Raw genomic sequence first — 12,723 nt, 5'->3', positions numbered from 1 at the left:
GAACTGGACGCAGTATTCAAGATGAGGCCTAACCAGTGCTGAATAGAGGGGAACTAGTACTTCACGCGATTTGGAAACTATACTTCTGTTAATACAGCCTAATATAGCATTTGCCTTTTTTGCAGCCACATCACACTGTTGGCTCATATTCAGCTTGTGATCAACAACAATGCCAAGATCCTTCTCACATGTTGTACTGCTGAGCCAAGTATTCCCCATCTTATAACTGTGCATTTGGTTTCTTTTTCCTAAGTGTAGAACTTTGCATTTATCCCTGTTGAATGTCATTCTGTTGTTTTCAGCTCAATGCTCCAGCCCATCAAGGTCCCTTTGAATTTTGTTTCTGTCTTCCATGGTATTAGCTATGCCCCCCAAATCTGCAAATCTGATAAGCATGCTTTGTACCTCCTCAACCAAGTCGTTAATAAAAATGTTAAAGAGTACTGGGCCCAGGACCGAGCCCTGTGGTACCCCACTCGTTACTTCCACCCAGTTTGAGAAGGAACCATTGATAAGTACTCTTTGAGTACGATTCTGGAGCCGACTGTGGATCCACTTGATAGTTGTTCCATCCACCCCACATTTAGCTAGCTTGCTAATCAGAATATCATGGGGCACTTTGTCAAAAGTTTTGCTGAAGTCGAGATATATGATGTCCACAGCATTCCCACAGTCTACAAGGCAGGTTACCCGATCAAAAAATGAGATGAGATTAGTTTGGCAGGATTTGTTCTTCATAAATCCATGTTGGCTTCTAGTAATCACTGCATTGCTTTCAAAGAGTTTACAGATTGACTGCTTTATAATCTGCTCCAGAATTTTTCCAGGGATTGATGTTAGGCTGACTGGTCTGTAGTTCCCCGGTTCCTCCTTCTTGCCCTTTTTGAAGATAGGAACAACATTAGCTCTCCTCCAGTCATCCGGCACTTCACCAGTCCTCCATGATTTCGCAAAGATAATAGAGAGCGGTTCCAAGAGTTCTTCAGCCAGTTCCTTCAATACTCTACGATGCAGTTTATCGGGCCCTGGAGATTTGAACTCGTTCAAAGTGATTAGGTATTCCTTGACCATTTGTCTATCAATCTCAAGCTCCAATCCTGCCCCTTCTACTTCATGTTTCCTGTAAGGGTCATAGACCCTTTTTTGGGAGAAGATTGAGCCAAAGTAGGAATTGAGCACTTCTGCCTTTTCTTTGTCATCATTTTGCCATCTTCATTGAGTAGCTGTAGCACCATTTCTTTTCTCTGTCTTTTACTATGGACATACCTGAAGAAAGCTTTTTTGTTGCTTTTAGCATCCCTCGCTAGCCTCAGCTCATTCTCAGCTTTAGCCTTCCTGACACCGTCCTGGCAATTCCGTGATACCTGCCTGTACTCTTCCTTTGTGGCCTGGCCTTCTTTCCACTTCCTGTATGTGTCCTTTTTTGTTTTCAGGTCATCTCTAAGCTTTTTGTGAAGCCACATTGGCATCTCTGTTATCTTTTTGGCCCCTATTGAAGGCATTCCTTTTTTTACTAAGCTTTTTAAGTAGAGATCTTATAACAGTCTGCACCTGTGTTGGAATTGCTTTTAAAACTCTTTTTAAAGGTGTTTTGTTTTAATATATTTTAAAGTCTATTTTTCAGATGTTTTAGAGTGTTTTTAATGTTTTGTTTGCAGCCCCGGGCTCCTTCTGGGAGGAAAAGCTGGATATAAATTTAATAAACAAACAAACAAACTTGGAAGATGGGGTGCCTATGCTCCCTGCACAAACCAATCTCCGTTGCTGCTTCTCTAATATATATGTTACACTGTTCAGGGCTGTGCAAGAAAATGCATCCTATGGAGCAAGAATTAACACAATAATGAAGGAGGCAGTTCACTTAGGCTGCAATCCATATGTCTCCTGAGACGTAAACTCCATTGGGCTCAATAGGACTTACTCCCAGATAAGTGTGTATTGCATTGCAGCCTTAGGGCGTAATCCAACTTGCATTTAAGCTGGACTGAGAGGAGCTGAATGTGGCAGATCTCCAGTAAGTCCCTCAACCTGGCTCAGACAGGGTTCAGCCAGGCCAGCCTGGCTCAGCAAGGACCCAGTTGGCTCAGCCAAGACTAGCGCAAGTGAAGCTTGCGTAAGCTGGGGTAAGGCCTAAAAATGGGTTGAGTTGGGGACATGTCAGTGGAGGGGCTAAGGAGAGGGGACTTAGGCCACATCTAGTTCATGTTCGAAGTGCGCCTGAAGGTCCCAATCCAGAGAAACATTACACCAGGACAAAGTCCAGTCTGAGAACATAATTGCAATAGAAGTCAGTGGAGAGAGTTTACTCTCTGGTAGGGGTATTTGGGAGAGCAGGCTTTTACTTTCTGGTCCCTTCGCACAGCTCCTGGCTGAGCCGGTGTTCAGCTAACCCAGAGGCTCCTGAATGGCAATTGGATGTGGTGGAACTTTACACTGGCTTCTCTTGCTCCAGCACAACTTATGCCGACTTCCCCTGAGTTGGATTGAGCCCTTAGTCAATCCAACTCAGTCTGCAACTGTAATCGTGCACACCATTTAGCATTTGTTGTTTAAACTGACTGAAGTGGCAACCCATATGCCACTCAGACACCTTGCACATCAGCCGGCAAGTAGGACTCCGGGTTGCCATGTTACTGGGACAGAAGTTCAGCACTTAAAGTAGCAAAGGCTTACTTCCAAGTGCAAGTGCTTTGGATCTTGTTAGATAGGTTGTCGGTTTAGGAATTTTGCCATTCCTTTTGGTAATAGACTGGCAGGACTGAGTGCAAATTCAAATTCCACTTCCAACCCTCAAAACTATTTTGGTTGCTCTGCAAACAACAAAAGGGGTCTTATAGGCTAATTGCTATGTCAGCAGCACAGGAACACAGGTTTGCAGTGCTTTGCAAGGGCACTAGGTGCTGTGTGAGGTGCTACAGTGTGCAGTGGTAGGAACATAGCCTTTTATGTCTTTCCCAATCTGGTAAGCTGTTACCTTCAGATATCAAAAGGGGACAAGGTGCACCAAATTGTATGTGTGGATTACTCTCTGTGCAGGTGCGCATGCTTTTATTCAAGCTAAAAAAGTGAGCTTCCAAACACCACCCACTTTTTGCACAATTTTAACTAGTTATAGTGATGTTGTATGATAAAGATGATAAAGTACTGACTTCAGAACCTTCCACTTTTTATTGCCCTTCCCTGTGGCTTGTACCGTGGAACTGTGTTGTACACAAGGGAGAAGCAGTATTCCAATACAGTGTGACTCCTCTTCTGAACAGCAATACCAGTACACTGATGCCTTGCAAGAGAAAGGAGCTTCAGTGTGGATTGTACCAGTATTACTGATCTTTTTCCTTAAGTTTCTTGTCATCCCATACAAATTTATTGTTGCAAAAAATTCATTTTCTGATCAGTAACAGCTATTGGAATGAGTTGTAATAGATATTTGATCTTAAGAAAAATATTCATTGTTTATTGCTACTGTTCCAGCTGAATACGATAAGTTTAAGGCAATTTCATCTTTGCAATTCTTCTTTTACCTCCACTGTATCAAAATTTAATGTCTGTAACTCTTTATTAACGTTCATGAAAACAAAACACAAATATTTAATTGGCTTATGCTGAACCTAAAATGAATTATTGTATTGTGAGAAAAAAATCAATATTTTTGCCATCACTCATTATATCCTGAAATATCTCAAAAGTTTTAGAATTTAGATAATGATCTTCCCGGCTCAGTATTAATCAGTGCAACATCATCAGCACATCTGCAATTTTTTAATCTGTTGAGTGACCATCTCTATCTCAAAGTTATATTTTATAAGCAAATGTTCAAAATGAATACTAAACAAATATTGAGACAAGGGATATCTTTGGTCTGAATCCAGATTTCTTGAATACATAAAATATTCCCATTTGACTCTGTCAAAAATCTTTTGAGTCCAGTCCAAGTTTTTTTTTTTTAAGATCCTCCGTGGTGCAGAGTGGTAAACGGCGGTAATGCAGCCGAAAGCTCTGCTCACGGCCGGAGTTCGATTCCAACGGAAGGAGGAAGTTGAATCTCCGGTAAAAGGGATCGAGGTCCACTCAGCCTTCCATCCATCTGTGGTCGGTAAAATGAGTACCCGGCATATGCTGGGGGGTAAAGAAAGGCTGAGGAAGGAACTGGCAATCCTACCCCATATATACGGTCTGCCTAGTAAACGTCTCAAGACGTCACCCTAAGAGTCGGAAACGACTCGCACTACAAGTGCGGGGACACCTTTACCTTTACCTTTTACCAAGATTTTATCAGAGCAAGTTGTCCATTAAGCTCTCTCCTTGGTGCTTCATCATCATGCCTCGTGCGCTCCTCATCAAGACCAGAACAGGACAGTTTCTGGATCATCCCAATGTACAACTGGACATGTAAAAATTCCATGTTTGTGTGAGAGATGGAATATGATAGCTGAGCTGATGTGTCAGATAATCTCTTCAGCCATGTCTCTGGCACAGCTTCTCTGCATGATGGTGTCATGCTAGGAAGTACTGGAACATTTCAGGTTTCATCCCTCTCCATCACCCCCTGCTCCCCTTACAAAAAGAGCACACATTTTTTCCTATCACCAACAAGCCATGGTGGCGATATGCAACTTACAGATTTTGAAGGCAATATACCTTTCAGTACCAGTTGCTGGGAGGCCATAAAGGAAGAGGGGTATTATATTTAGACCTGCTTATGGGCGTCCTCAAGGCATCTAGATAGTTACAGCGGGGAAACAGGATGCTACACTAGATGGATTTTTCCCCCCAGCAAGACTTTCCTTCTATTCTTACGATTCTTTAACCTGGTAGCTGGAAAAGTCTTGGCTGACCAAGGGTGTTGGCATGACAACACAAACTTGAGTCTTGAACATGAGATGTCAGCTTCTCAGGATGGGGGAACAGAATGGAATGCGTGTAAGGATCAAACTGTCCAAAGATCTTGGTCCACAGTGGAAGCAGAGTGGAGCATCAGCTGTTTAGAGATCAAAGCAATAAAATTAGCTCCTTTGAATCTCACGGGAAAATATAGGCCTGCACATCTTGATATGAGCAGATAATGTTTTAGCGAAACCATTCTCAAATACACAGGAAGGAGTGCACTCACACTAGCTACATTAATAAGTCAGCACCATACAGCAGTGAGCAGATCAGAACATTTTGTCCCTTACAACAGAGCACATAGCAGATTGGCTGAGCAGGATGTCCCTACTGGAGTCAGAGTAGGTCCTGCAGAAGGAAATTTTTCATCAAATAATCCAGTGTTCAGAACACAGTGGTAGACTCTGGAGAACAGACATGTACAGAAGTTCATGTCCAGACTTCATGCTGCAACTTCCATATCCTGATATCTTCCATTAATTAGCAGGAATGGCTGAGCTGACTTTGGTACTCAGACAAGGTTCTGTCTGCTCTCTTAGCCTCTAGACCAGTGCTTCTCAATCTTTTTTGGTTCGTGGCGCACTGTAAAACATATAAAAAATTTCTGGTGCACTTCGTGTACAAAATTAAAAAATATATTAATATATTTTAAACTATGAATAAAAATAACTTAATAATAATATACTTTCATAATATTCGCGGCACACCTAGCCACCTCTAGCGGCTCACCAGTGTGCCCCGGCGCACAGTTTGAGAATCACTGCTCTAGACACAGCTTCATCAAGAGGATATACTGTTCTACATGGAAGGCCTATCTGGCCTTGTATGTTTTGAAAGGTCATGTTCTTGCCCAGGAGAATCTTCCTGTGATGCTGGTATTCCTGCAGGATGGCCCTACCAAAGGACTTGGGACCTATGTTCTGAAAGATAGGCAGCAGCTCTCAATAGCATCCTGGGCTACTAGAATGAGGGTGCCATCTCTTCCCATCTGCTCATTTGCCAGTGCCTGAAGAGGGTGAAGAGGGCCCAACCTGCCCTTGATTTGTTGGTTTCGTTCCTAGAACCTGAACTGAGTAGTCACAGTATTTCTGGGACTCTCCTTTTAACTCATGGCTCTGGTGCTACTAAAAAGAACATATCCTCAATGCTGTTTTCCTTGTACAGTAGGGCCCCGCTTATACGGTGGGTTAGGGACCAGGCCCCCGCCGTAAAGCAGAAATCGCCGTAAAGCGGAACCCATTGACTATAATGGGCTGCGTCGCGCGAAAATGATGCGAAAATGTCGCAAAATGCCGTAAAATCGCAAAATCGGCTTTAAAACGGAGAATTCCCCTGAATTGAAAGCCGCCGCATCAGCGGAATGCTGCAAAACGGAACGCCGGTAAGTGGGGCCCTACTGTAGCCTGTTTTGGAACTGGGGGTGCTTTCTTCTAACCCTAGTCTGTGTACTTTGTACATAGACAAGGTGTTGTTGTATTCGGATCCTTCTGTTGTGCCAGAAGTCAATTCTTTTTTTAAATAGATATTAGACAATTGTTAGAAGATGGTTCTCTTTCCTGTTGGTTTAATCCAGAAAAAGAACTGGCATAAGCTAAATGTGCAGAGGGGACTTTGTTTGTATCTGACCAAGATGTGAATGGCCAGAGGCATTTCGTTTCCTGCTTCAAACATTCTCTAGTACAAAATATGTCTACTAAGACTGGGACAAACTTCTGACCTTTTGAAAGCTTACCCTAAATTTATAGGTGGAATTCAACTGGCACAGAAAAGGTGAAACTACCTCCCCCATTTTGGGGTAGGTGGATTCAAGGGCACTATACTGCCAACCATCATTTTTAACTGTCCATAATGGCTGTAGCCAGCTGCCATCTTTAGTTACTTATAATATCACAACATACACATTCTGGGGGGAAAGTGATGGCTCTCACGGGCAGTCATTATATAGTGTCATTCCAGGGGACATTATGGACAAATAAAGATGGCAGATGACTACATAGAGAGGCACCAGTTAAGTTTCATGCCTCCCATCCTTTAAATTCACCTCCCACCCTGAAAAACAGCTGAAGTACCCCCTCACCTTTGCTGCCTGCAAAATATTGAAATTATGATGCATTTCTGTTCAGCCCTAGTGTCTATTAATATTTTAATGATTGTTATCAACCACCCTGGGATCAGGAGTCTAGTGAAGGTGGCATCAAGAATAGACACATCTCCATGAATTCTTTACTCCAGCAGGATTCCAAGCCCTGTTTCACAGTACATGAGGGCACAAGAACTTTCTTTGGTCTTTTTTCGAAGGAAGAGGGTAGATTCTGTCTCTCTCCCTTAATCCCTTCCCAATTATGATAATGAGGCATAACTCCATGCATTTAAAGGGCCCTAATAAGTAACCTTGTGATCCTGCATCACCCACTACCTCAGAGAAGTCAGAAGAGGACATGCTTCTGTTCCTGAAAAGAATGGCAACAGATCTAAAAACAAACCACTGGTAGACACTCTGTAGATTTCAGATATAAAATTAAATCACTGGGAGAAGTAGAGACCAGGTTGCCATGTGAGGAGGAGGGTGTGTGTGATACCAATATCACTCTCATAAAAGGCTTATAGACTTAGAATAAGGCTGTGTGTGGCAAATTAGAGGGGTATTCATGCAAGAACACCATAGGGATCGTTACAGTAGCTGAAAGGCAAGAACTTGGGGAAATTTGTGTGCCATTTTGGACTTACCCCCTGACTACTACAAGGTACTGGACTCATTGTCCCTATTTGAGTTGACTACATATTGATGTTGAATGTAAAGAGGACAAATATGAAGACATTTGGTCAGCTTTTCATGAGAGTTATGCTCAATAGTTGTCAGTTTAGTGTACATTATTTCTTTCATGTGCCTGAAATACTATAAACCACATTCCTCTCCCTTCCTTACTTGTTTTGTTCCTCCTTCTGTTTGTAAATGTAATTTTATTGTATAAGGTCCCCTCCCCCGTTTCATCTTTAATAAATAAAAACATTAATACAACTTTTCTCTAGGTGAGTTAGAAGCTGTATTGCACTGGCATGGATGACTTTGTCACCCCAGGGCATGGCAGCATATTCAATAAAAGGGCAGTTGCTTCCACTGCTTTCAGGGATTGCTAGGTGAGACCTGTCAAACAGCAACATGAACTTGGGAGTTAGTCTACATGTTAGGTAAGCACTATAAAGATGGATGTGTTTGCTTCATTAAATGCCACATTTGTTAGGCAAGTTGTATGAAGGACCTTTCCCAAACAGAAATCTACCTGAGTAGCTGGCCATTCTGAGTACTTGCAATGCTATATCCAAAAGGATATTGAATCCTGTCTTGATTTCACAGGAGAAAACGGGAAATTTTGTTAGTATAATTTCCTGTTCTCAGGTGGGACAAGAGAGAATTCTCCTGTCTCTTATGCTGCCTTGGGATCAGTTCATATTTCTGGACAATAAGCATATAAGTGGAATTAGGTAAGGTCTTTTGAGAAGTTCTCCCTGTATTTGTGTAGTTTGTGTATCTCCCCTCTCCCCCCCCCACGTTTCCCTTGTGGGTGTTCCTTTTATAGTTTTCCCTATAAAACTAGGTTTTATAGTTCTTACTTTTCTCAAGCCTTTTCTGGTAGATGGGAGATTCTTCCCATGGAGGAGTCAACAGCAGTTGGCTTTGCCCCTTGAGTAAAAGAGGGAGGGGGAATGTCCCCAAGGATATTTAATGCCTTCCTGACTCCTTGAGAACAGGAATTTATGGTAAAAAAAATCCTGAATTTTGGTCTTTTAAAATGAAAGCCAGTAACGTCAAGCGGGCCAAACCTATATTGAACAATTATGTCCAACTTCATGTGTTTGCAAGAAGGGGTATAAGTTAGCTATGAATTTGAACACAGATTGGTTTACTTTGCACATTTTATGGACTCAGAACTGTATTAATATTTTCAATATATTGTAAAAATATTTTATTACAATCTTAAAAGGCGTTACAGAAGGAACTAAATAAAGAATGTATCTTCAAGTTTGTAGAGGATTTCTTATGTTGAAAGGTTGACCTTCTTTTTCAAAATCGCTAAACAGCAAGGCACTGTCCTGCTGCTGTGATATGGGTGTCTTTTTGGTCATTGCCCAGATTAGATGCAGTACGCAAGAAAGATCCTGGTATTACACGCTATACTACCTCATTTTGCAATATTTTCCCATATTATCTGCCAGTACTGGAAAAGACTATAACTGTGATAATTACAGATAATTAGTATACGTTAATGTAGTCTAAAAATATAATAGATGCCTTCAATATTTTCCAGTTACATTGCAGATGTTGTACAAGTTAAAAACCTCAAAAGTTTTTGAAAAACAGAAGTTAGAAGGAAAACCAACAGCAGAAATGGTAGAAGAGGATCCTTTTGCCATCCAGTTGATGTATTGGTGTCCTGAAAGTAGAATATTTTGTGTAGCAGGAGTTTCTGCATATGTTATTATTTACAAATTCAGCAGACATGAAGTTAATACTGAGATATCAGTAAGTTTGCATATGTTTTGCTTATATATTGCTTTGCTTACTTTAAGACTTGGGGAGGAGCTTATAAACACATCTGAGATTCCACAATTGCATGTAGCATAGGTGAAAAGCTGGGATTTAGTTAATGAAATATAAAGTAAGAGGGATAATGTATCACAACTATATTTGTCATGTAACAATTGCAGTTAAGAATAGCCAAGCTTAGTTGTTTGAAACAGGCAATGCAATAACAGCTGAACATTATAACTTTTTTACATAACTTGTGAATGCATTTCTTATCAAATGGAAGCAAGTGACTGTAACATTGTTTCATGTGTACCCCGCATGAAGTGCTGTGTAGGAAGACCCTCAGTAAGATAGTCTTTGAGCTAGTTGATTACTTTGGTGCTAAAAACCCCACAAAAATAATATTCTCAAACGCAATCTTGTGAAAGCAAAATATTTTACTGGATGGTACTGTCTTTCTTCATAATAACCCATGTTCCTGAGATAATAACATTGCCAGCATAAAATTCCCAGGAGCCAAAGTTCATAAAGGTGTATCTCTTGTATAAATGCTCCATGTACCATCTATGTCATGTTTAGGAACAGAAATCAAGAAGCCCATTCTATTCCCTGAAAACAGTAAAATGTAAATGTACTGCCTTCAAGTCAATTCCGACTTATGGCGACCCTATGAATAGGGTTTTCATGAGGCTGAGAGGCAGTGACTGGCCCAAGGTCACCCAGTGAGCTTCATGGCTATGTGGGGATTTGAACATTGGTCTCCCACGTAGTCCAACACCTTAACCACTACAGCACACTGGCTCTCATCCCTGAAAACAGGTCTAACCTGCATTTAAAGGCTTTGGCTTCTTATCCCTTCTGTTCTTAGTACTTTGACCTTCATCTAATCTTGTTATAAGTTTTTTTTTTGGGGGGGGGGAGATATTCTTCCTAATTATTTTTATTCAAAAACACTGATCTCATAAAATAATTTGAGTTTTAATTTCCTTAAGTCTTTAGAGGTGCAACTTCAAAGTGATATAGAAGATATAATTAGTCCAGAGGCGGAAATTATTCCTCCATTCTCAAATGCCTCTTCCCCACTTCCATCTTTAAAAGATCTCTCAGGCAGTACAAACACTGTGGCATCTGAAGGAACAATGAAGGATAGTATCCCATATCTCAGGTAAACAATTTTAGAGTGGTTGAAAGGTTTCGTTTTCCTCTCCCTCTGTTGCCTTCTCTGTTAAAGTTTAGAATACAACTTTCTTAGGACAGACAGAGACGGCATGTGTGTGTTATACTGTGGAACACTCAGTAGGGCTGGTGGTGTGGCGTGGGGTGTTATTATCTGGCTTCCCAATGCAGACGTTGCTGCCAGTAACCAAGAGGGAGAGTGGGAGGAGCGAGGCAATGGGGAGGCCGGTGCAATGCAGGCACAGTGGAGCTCTGCTATTGCACCGTGCTCACCTCCTTGCCCCTCTCCCTCTTGGTTACTGGCAGTGACCTCCACATGGGGAAACCAGGTAAGCAGTGCCACCCCACCTCACTCTGTCCTGCCAGTTGCTGTTGGAAGCATAATGTGCATTGATGGCTCCATATAAATAACATCCAAGCAAATTGTTTTCAGCATTCCTATTAAGCTTATTAATATACCTTTTAGATATGGATCCTGTGAATGGTCAAGGAGTACCTGATGCTGCATCATTGCTGAAGTAAAAAGGGAGTAGATGGGAAATGACTTAGGAACTCCAAGTAAGAGTAGAAGCATAAAATAAACAAGGTTATGTAGCAATTATTAGTGAGGACCACAAAATAGCAGGCTACTGTAGCATAGTGGAGAAGGGTGCATCTTTGGAAGTAGACTGCCTTCAAGTCAATTCTGACTTATGGCGACCCTATGAATCAGCGCTTCTCATTCCTGTACTTTGTTGCACCATGCACGTGGCGACATCAGCATCATCAAAATGCCAGCTCATATTTTTTTACATTTAATCCAGATTTTTTTTAACTAATCAGTTAAGTAAAACAGTTAAGTAAAAAAAAGACTGGCTCCCAGACCAGGAAACCAGTCTGTTTCACTGAGCTCACCACTTGGCTTGCCACTGAGGTGGCAGCAAACTTGGCTCAATCCAACCTTCTCCTGAGTAGCGATTGGGGAGAAATTTGATTAAGTTTGCAATTAAAACCAAATCTATCAAATTCACACTTTCCAAAATGATATGAGAATCGAAAAACAATCATCCTTCAAAAGGCACACATGTATGAATTTTGCAACGCAATTCTCCAACCAAGCAATGCTTACAAAAATGCATGTATTAGGGGAAAGTGTGCATCAAAATGAATATGGTCATGAAAATAACACACAAAGGAGAAATTGTTAGCAGAAATGTGCTCATTAGTCAAATCTACATACTAAAATGTGTTTATAAGGAGAAATTTGCACAAAATGCTGAAAAATTGCAATGAGGTGTTTCTTGTTTTTTTAAAGGCAAGTTGCTATAGAACAGAATTTAAGATTGGGGAAATGCGAGAATCAAAACTGACAGATCCTTCCATCCCTACTCCAGAGTCAGTTCAAATTCAGGCTTGAAGACTTACATGAGTTACAGCAGAGAGAGAGATTTTTCAGATAGAATCTTTGAAAGAAAAAGATTTTTCAGATACCTTATCTGAAAAATATGCTATAGATTATCTATGGACACTTCCTATAGGTGTGAAGGCAAGAGAAGGAAAAGGCAGCAGCAGCAGCAGCATGCTAAGGGCAGCATCCTAACAGCAGAATTCCCTCTCCGCAGAGGTACATCTGGCACCTACATTATGTTGGTTTCTTCAGATGCTGAAGACGCATCTCTTCACGCTGGTCTTTGATACTTGAGCTGAGATATACATTTTAGCACCTACTGTGTTCTCTTGATTGTAATATGTTTTAGCTGTTTTAAAAACTACATTTTTTAATTGGGACCTCATGGTGAAAGGCAGGTAAGAAATCTAATAAATAATAATAAGAAGAACTAGTAACAACAGAGGGAATGCAACATGTAGTTTAGCTTTGAGTTCTCTCCATGTAGCTTTTTTGATTTCTTGGCATAGCCTGGTCATTCTGTTCAGCATTTCTCTTTTTCTTCTTAGTGTCAAGACTCGTGCTGTGAAGATGCCTCCTGGTTACCAAGCAGACCTGGTCATTCAGTTGGTGTGGGCTGACGGTGAGCCTCCCCAACAGATAACCAGCCTAGCAGCAAACTCGGCATATGGACTGTAAGTTAACCTCAGTATATTTTCCTTGCATAGGTTACATATTATTCAACAGATCATGCTTGTGCCACTGATGC

At 41.2% G+C, this 12,723-nt stretch overlaps 1 protein-coding gene across 2 annotated transcripts in view; it reads left to right on the top strand.

Moving 5' to 3' along the window:
• STXBP5L (syntaxin binding protein 5L) overlaps positions 1 to 12,723 on the top strand; it is a 165,681-nt gene that overhangs the window by 112,321 nt on the left and 40,637 nt on the right. For both annotated transcript variants that reach the window (XM_061638424.1, XM_061638413.1), the window contains exons 15-17: positions 9,192 to 9,406; positions 10,405 to 10,577; positions 12,524 to 12,649. In XM_061638424.1, coding sequence (XP_061494408.1) covers positions 9,192 to 9,406; positions 10,405 to 10,577; positions 12,524 to 12,649 — 514 coding nt within the window. The remainder of the gene's footprint in view (positions 1 to 9,191; positions 9,407 to 10,404; positions 10,578 to 12,523; positions 12,650 to 12,723) is intronic.

The sequence above is a fragment of the Rhineura floridana genome, chromosome 1 (genome assembly GCF_030035675.1).
Source record: "Rhineura floridana isolate rRhiFlo1 chromosome 1, rRhiFlo1.hap2, whole genome shotgun sequence".
Lineage (NCBI taxonomy): Eukaryota > Metazoa > Chordata > Lepidosauria > Squamata > Rhineuridae > Rhineura > Rhineura floridana.
The sequence above is the reverse complement of the archived record's forward strand: the minus strand, read 5'-3'. Positions and strand labels throughout refer to the sequence as shown.